Below are 7,299 nucleotides of genomic sequence, written 5' to 3' on the forward strand. Positions count from 1 at the left end.
AGAAAATTATAACCATCTACAACACATCGAATTCGTAATAATTTGCTCCGTGACGAAAAACAAAGTAAAAGTAAAGGTTCGAAAATGAAACTTACTACTGCGCAGACTCAAACAAAAATTGTGCTGACATCTCTGAATTTGAATTAAACAAAATAAAATGATATATGATGAATTGATGCTGCTAGCGTTTAAAGTTACAATTAAGAATTAAAAAATACTATATTCAGATTGAAAATTAAATAGCAATGAATAATAAATTTTTTAAAACTAAACATCCTGCCGGCCAAGGCGGTGGAGGAGTCAGTTCTTGGGTAATGGGCAGATTTTTGTAATGGGTCTGGTGAATTGTCCATTGGAAGTCTTGACTTCTACGACCCGGACCAGTCCGTCACTGCCAGGAAAAGTCCTTACTATTCGGGCTGAAGTCCATTTTAAAGGTGTGGAGATCGAGTCAGTTTTTAAGAGAACTAAGTCCCCAACGGCAACATTCGTTGATGTACCAGTCCACTTAGATTTAGTTTGTAGAGTTTGGAGATAATCTTTACTCCATTTGTTCCAAAATTGAGCACGAAGTTTTTGAATTAAAAACCATCTAGACTTGAGACACATGGATGGTGATGGGTCTCTCTCAGGCAATGAAAGAAGTGGAGCACCCACAATAAAATGTCCAGGGGTAAGAGCCTCTAGATCACTTATTTCTGAGGTTAAGGGACATAACGGTCGAGAATTGAGGCAAGCCTCAATTTGGCACAAGAGCGTAGCCAGTTCTTCGAAATTTAGTATAGCTGAGCCGCATACTTTTAGCAGATGTCTCTTGGTTGATTTAATATTAGACTCCCAGAGTCCGCCAAAATGAGGTGTTGCAGGAGGAATAAAGTGCCAAGAGATTTGAAGATTGCTGGAAAAATCTTGAACTGAATTGTCTCGAACAATTTTGTACAGAGACTTCAAATAGTTACTGGCTCCTTTAAAATTTGTGGCATTATCACTGTATACATCAGATGGCAACCCTCTTCTAGCAATAAATCGACGAAAGGATGCTAGGAAGGTTTCTGTTGACAAATCAGAGACAAGTTCCAAGTGGACAGCCTTCGTAGCAAAACAAATGAAAAGTGCAATGTACGACTTTAAGGTGACTTTAGATCTTGGTAAATTTGGTTTGGTTGAAATTGGACCTGCAAAGTCCAACCCAACACGTTGGAAAGGTTTAGATGGAATAACTCGATCACGTGGCAAATCGGCCATGAGCTGGCTTGAAGAAACAGCATTTACCTTTAAACAAGTTATACAGCCTCTGAGGATCTTTCTTACTGTGTTTCTCCCAGCTGGAAACCAAAATTTTTGCCGAATTAAAGATAAAACTACAGAAATGCCAGAATGTAACGAAAGCTTATGATAATATTCTATAATAAGCGTGACAAAATGATGACTTTTCGGCAAAAGAATAGGATGTTTAGCCGACAGTGGCAGATTTGAATTTTTGAGTCTCCCACCAATTCTTAAGACCTTGTCAGAATCTAGAAAAGGTGAAAGGGTTATTATTTTAGAGTTTCTTGGAACACAGCCTTTATTTTTGATTGACTTAATTTCAGCACTGAATTCCACCCTTTGAATTTCTTTAATAATTGCGATAAGAGCATTATCCAGTTCACAAACTTGAAGGCAACCGTTTATCCGATTTTCCGAATTTCTCGAGTTGAACACGAATCTTTTACACCAAGCAATCACTCTTATTAATTTGCTGAATGATGAATATTTTTGAGTTAACTCTTGCATCGAATTACTTTCAACTGCTGAGGCATGTATTAAAGTGTCAGGGTTGGAAGTGTGAACAGAGTTTGGTTTAACCTCTTCAGTGAATGCTGATTTTGCATTAGATAGCCACTCCGGGCCCTGCCACCAAAGTTCCAAGTCCATAAGCTTCTTTGGAAAAATTCCTCGAGTGGCGCAGTCGGCAGGATTGGTAATACCAGCCACATGGTTCCAGTCGCCAATATTAGTAAGTGATGTTATGGCTGCAACTCTATTTTTTACGAACTGATCCTTTAAAGAGTCTGATCGAATCCAACTCAGAACGATTTCTGAATCCGACCATAAGAACACTTGCTTCCAAAATTGATCTATCGAAATTTGAAGATTACTATACAATTTTGCTAGCAAATGAGCTGCACACAGTTCGAGGCGAGGTAGTGATACTGTTTTCAAAGGGGCGACCCTGGTTTTTGCTGCCACTATGTTCACTGAAGCTCTATTTTCGTTGTCCACTACTTTCAAATAAAAAACAGCTGAATATGCTTTGAGTGAGGCGTCGCAAAATCCGTGTAACTGGGCATCAATGATTATATTATTTATAGAGATCAGTCTTCTTTGAATTGCTATTTCCTTTAGAGCTTGTTTTTCAGCCTGGAAGGTTTTCCAGACACATAAGAGTTCTTCGGTTAAAGGTTCGTCCCAAGTTAATTTATTTTTCCATAGGCTTTGCATCAAAATTTTTAAGATGATTGTGGCAGGTGAAAGAAAGCCCAGGGGATCAAAAATCCTAGCTATGACAGAAAGCAGTTCTCTTTTTGATGTAACTATCTCTGGAAATGAAATGTTCACCTGAAAGGTATCTTGCTGTGTATTCCAATACAGTCCTAAGACCTTCTGACATCGATTTTCTTCTATAGTAACATTGTGCTGCTGTGCAAGAGAGTCTTTGGAAAGATCTGATAGAACCTCTGGACAGTTAGACGACCATTTTCTGAGATTGAAACCTCCTCGTTGCAAAAGTGATTTTAAGTTTGAAACTAGATTTTTGGCATTGGGGATGGAATCTGTACCTGATAACAGATCATCAACATAAAATTCTTCCTTAAGAACTCTTGAAGCATCAGGAAAAGCTTTCTCTTCGTCCTTAGCGAGTTGTTGAAGTGTTTTTACAGCAAGATAGGGAGCACAGGCTGTTCCATAGGTGACAGTTAATAATCTGTATATCTGGATTTCTTCTACAGGTTTGAACCTCCAGAGTATTCGTTGGTAATCAGCATCCTCTTCATGAATACGAATTTGGCGAAACATTTTCTCGATGTCAGCAGTAAATGCAACTTTGAAAGTTCTAAATTTTAGTAATAGAGAAAATAATTCGGGCTGCAAACGAGGACCTGCATGCAATGCATTGTTGAGAGAATTCCCTGAAGAATCCTTAGCTGACGCATCGAAGACCACTCTTAGTTTGGTTGTGTTGCTGTCTTCTTTAATAACGAAATGATGAGGTAGATAAAATGTTGATTCCTTAATCAGTTCGTCGGAAGGAACTCTTTCCATATGACCTAATTGAAGATATTCCGACATGAAAGTTGTGTACTGATGTTCAAGTTCATTATTCTTACTTAGTTTTCTTTCAATGTAGTTGAATCTTTTACTTGCTTGAGTAGCTGAGTCACCAAATTCTATAGAATGTTTGAAAGGTATTCTCACAATATACCGTCCAGATGGATCTCTAGCAACCGTTTTTTCGTAAAATGCTTCACAATCTATATCATTCTTTGATTTCAGTTCAGCTTGAGGTAAAGATTCGAGCTCCCAGAATTTTGCCAACTGACAATCCAAAGATGAGGTAAGATGACAGTTCACAAAGGAGTTTTCCTTATTGGAGTTTGAGAACACTCTTCCTGATAATAGCCAGCCTAGATGAGAATTGAGTGCAGCTGGAGTACCTTTCTTCCCTAAAATTGGTTCTCCAATTAGCAAGTCAGCGTATAAGTCGGCTCCTAACAGAATGTCTATTGGACCAGTTGCATGAAATGTTGGATCTGCAAGCATTAGACCATGCAGGTGTGGCCAGTTGCATGAAGAAAATGTGAAGTTCGGTAAATCACTTGTTATGCAGTCTACAATTAAAGCTTTACAGCAAAAAATGTTCTCATTAAAATGTGGAGAAAAGACCAAAGATACTTCAGATAAAGAAGATTTTACTAGCGTATTATTAATTCCTGAAATCGAATGATTTGTAACAGTCTTTGATAATTGCAGTCTTTTAACACAGTTTTTGCTCACTAGAGATTTCTGACTGCCGTTGTCAATCAGCGCTCGGCAATTAACGAAATGTCCCTTAGCATTTTTAACCTTTATTAAAGCTGTTGATAATAAAGTATGTTCCTCACTTTTAAAGTTTTGTTGACAAGTTGTGCTGAGCTGAATATTATCCCTAGCTTCAACTAAATTTTCAGATCTGGCTGCAGTATTAGCAAATGAATTTGAATTTTGCCTAACTGAATTGTAAACATTAGAATTTATTGGGTAAAATCGATGCAGTGAAGTGTGATGTCTTTTTTGACAAGATTTACAAGTAGAGTTCGAAGAACAAGAATTCGGAAAATGACCCTTCCTTAAACAATTAGCACAAATTTTGTGGCTTTTTATGAGATTCCACCTGTCATCGATGGTCATTTTACCATAAATAGGACATTTAAAAATTGGATGACTTTCACTGCATGTAAAACATGAATTTTCTTTTTTATTCAGAACAATATTGTTAACGAATGCTTTCTTAGGAATCGAATTTTGTTTTATTTCCGTTTGTATTCCATCTTTACAAGATAAACCTTTCGCCTGTTGTTCTAAAAATTTAGCCAAATCAGAAAATTTTGGAAAATCTTGATTTGTCAAACTTAGTTCCCATCTTTGCCTAAGTGTTTCGTCTAATTTACCCAAAATAAAATGAATTAAAATTAAATCGACAAACGAGTTTACTTCTAAACCTAAAGTTAATAAAATTCGCGTAACTTCGTTACAAGTGTCTAAAATTTCAAAAATAGACTTAGCTGAATTCGGTTTCATAGACTTTAATCGAAATAATTTGGAAATTTGAGCAAACGCTAATTCTCTTTTATTATCAAATCTTGAATTTAAAGTTTCCCAAGCATGCTTATAATTTTCTTCGGTAAGTGAAAAACCTGAAATTAATTTAAGAGCGGATCCCTTTACGCTAGCGTATAAATACTGAAATTTCTGAAGTTCCGTTAAATCAGAATTTTTATCGATAGACGTCAAAAATAATTCTTTAAATGACAACCATTTCTCGCTTTCACCAAAAAACGTTGGTAATTCAAATTTTGGGAGCCTTAAACAAGTTTCTGAAAGTTTCGATTTATTATTACTAACATTAGCGGCATTATTACTACATACTTCCGTTTTACTCTTTGAAAATTCACGAGCAATTTTGATTTTTAATAAATCAATTTTAGATGCGATTTCATCAAATTCATTTGAATTCGTTTCAAATTCATCTTCTTTACATTGTAACATAATATCGTTATGTATGCTGTTTAATTCAGACCAAATTTCGTTAATTTGTTCTTTAAATACTTCTAATTCTGCGACATCAATAGAAACAACATCAAATTTCGGATGAAGAATGTTTGAAATTCTAGTAATTTTCCCCTTTAACACACTACGCTTTTTTTTTAACATATCCATATCGAAATCGAAAATACGAAATGCTAATCAAAACAAACAAAAGACTCAGCGTCGTTTCCGGTACGAAATCAAAAGCACGAAAATGCAAATTCTCACGACAAAACAATAGCTCAGTGGCCGTCTCCCGTCTCGACGAGACCAAAAAATGTATAGTTGTAAATTGTAAAACGACGGACCAGGTAAAATTAATTACCAAAATAAAAAAAGAGAAAGAAAAAAATATATTGTAAAATTTAAACCCTGACAAATTAAGAATCTTAAGAACATTTATTCTGCAAATAATATATTGAACAATTAACAATACTGGATAATAATTGATTTCACAAAATATAAACTTGAATTGAAATTTTTAACAGTAAACAAGTTGAAAATAAGATAGCAGCAAATTATTTAGTTAATTAAACATGAAAACGATTTCAGACAGTTCAGCACAACTAATGACAACAAAACATAAAAACGACTCACCTCGTAAATTAATATAGCTAATAGCTATCGATAAATAACAATTTTGAATGTATCATCGTAATATCTTTGGGAGCTGGTCCCGAAAAGAAAATTATAACCATCTACAACACATCGAATTCGTAATAATTTGCTCCGTGACGAAAAACAAAGTAAAAGTAAAGGTTCGAAAATGAAACTTACTACTGCGCAGACTCAAACAAAAATTGTGCTGACATCTCTGAATTTGAATTAAACAAAATAAAATGATATATGATGAATTGATGCTGCTAGCGTTTAAAGTTACAATTAAGAATTAAAAAATACTATATTCAGATTGAAAATTAAATAGCAATGAATAATAAATTTTTTAAAACTAAACAGTCTGGTTGCTTTAATACCTGGCATCTTGCCTTCCAACGAGATAACCCGGGTTCGAATCTTACCGATACCTGGTCGACACGAGTTCCTCACCTGGCTCTCACCGACCACAGCGCTGATGCAAAATATCTTCAGTGGTAGACGGATCATGGGCTTGAGTCCTCTTTCCGTTCAGGCTAACCGTGAGAGGTTTTCCTCTCCATGTAAGCAAATACAGATAAGTTCCATCAAAAAGTCCTAAACAAAGGGCAAATTTCTCCCAATGCTTGATCCAGTAGTTCTTTTGTCTTCTGGATTAGGTTCAAAATTACAAGCCTACGGCGTTGAACATTGGCAGTCGTAAACTCAAAATTGGGTCGCCTGTTCAATGACAGTTAAAAAAAAAAGGATATTTATTTTAATTCCATTTGTTTGTTTATGTGTCTTTTTCATATACTTGAAAAAAAGAGGTGTATGTTTAAATATATTTCCGGTCCTAACTTTTTTCGGAACATCTTTTTCTGGGAGGATGATATTTGCGGCAAAAGTCGAAATTAAAGGCTTGGGGATAACATTTGACCGGTGGGAGTTAATGTGGGTAGATCATTGAACTCACCTTTTTAATTCAGGATTGGTTAAAGCTATTTTAGTTTTGATTATATCGTTACTCCTAATTGAAGATAAGGTTTTAATTTTTATGGAGGTGGGTTTTTGAAGGACAATAAAAAAATTTAATTAATTAATAATTATTCGTGGAGTGTGAAAGAGAAGTTGAAGAAGAGATGAAAGATAGTTCAGTTAGTAAAAATGTGAAAGTTAGAAGAGGTTGCAGATGCAGAGTTTAACATAAATTAAGAAAGAGATTTGAATTTAAACTGAGGTAAAGAATTTAAATGAATATGAAAATACATAAAAAAGAAAAAAAATTCAGATATGATAGTTAAGGATATGGTAATTGAATATTTTTCCAATTCAATTTCGCTGTATGTTTGTTCTTCAAAAATTATTATTCATTTAGTGTAAATATATAATTTGGTT

The 7,299-nt window shown here is 34.8% G+C and overlaps 1 protein-coding gene across 1 annotated transcript; it reads right to left on the reverse strand.

The window, feature by feature from the left end:
• Positions 1-300: 300 nt before the first annotated feature.
• Positions 301-3,804, reverse strand: LOC147813829 (uncharacterized). Its single transcript, XM_087160129.1, has 2 exons — positions 2,602-3,804; positions 301-2,403 (listed from the first exon to the last, which is right to left on the reverse strand). The coding sequence occupies exons 1-2, from the start codon at positions 3,802-3,804 to the stop codon at positions 301-303; spliced, it is 3,306 nt and encodes a 1,101-aa protein (XP_087016255.1).
• Between the last annotated feature and the right edge of the window lie 3,495 nt (positions 3,805-7,299).

Source organism: Parasteatoda tepidariorum, chromosome 3 (assembly GCF_982258835.1).
Source record: "Parasteatoda tepidariorum strain Cologne lab strain chromosome 3, Ptep-v5.0, whole genome shotgun sequence".
Classification (NCBI taxonomy): Eukaryota; Metazoa; Arthropoda; class Arachnida; order Araneae; family Theridiidae; genus Parasteatoda; species Parasteatoda tepidariorum.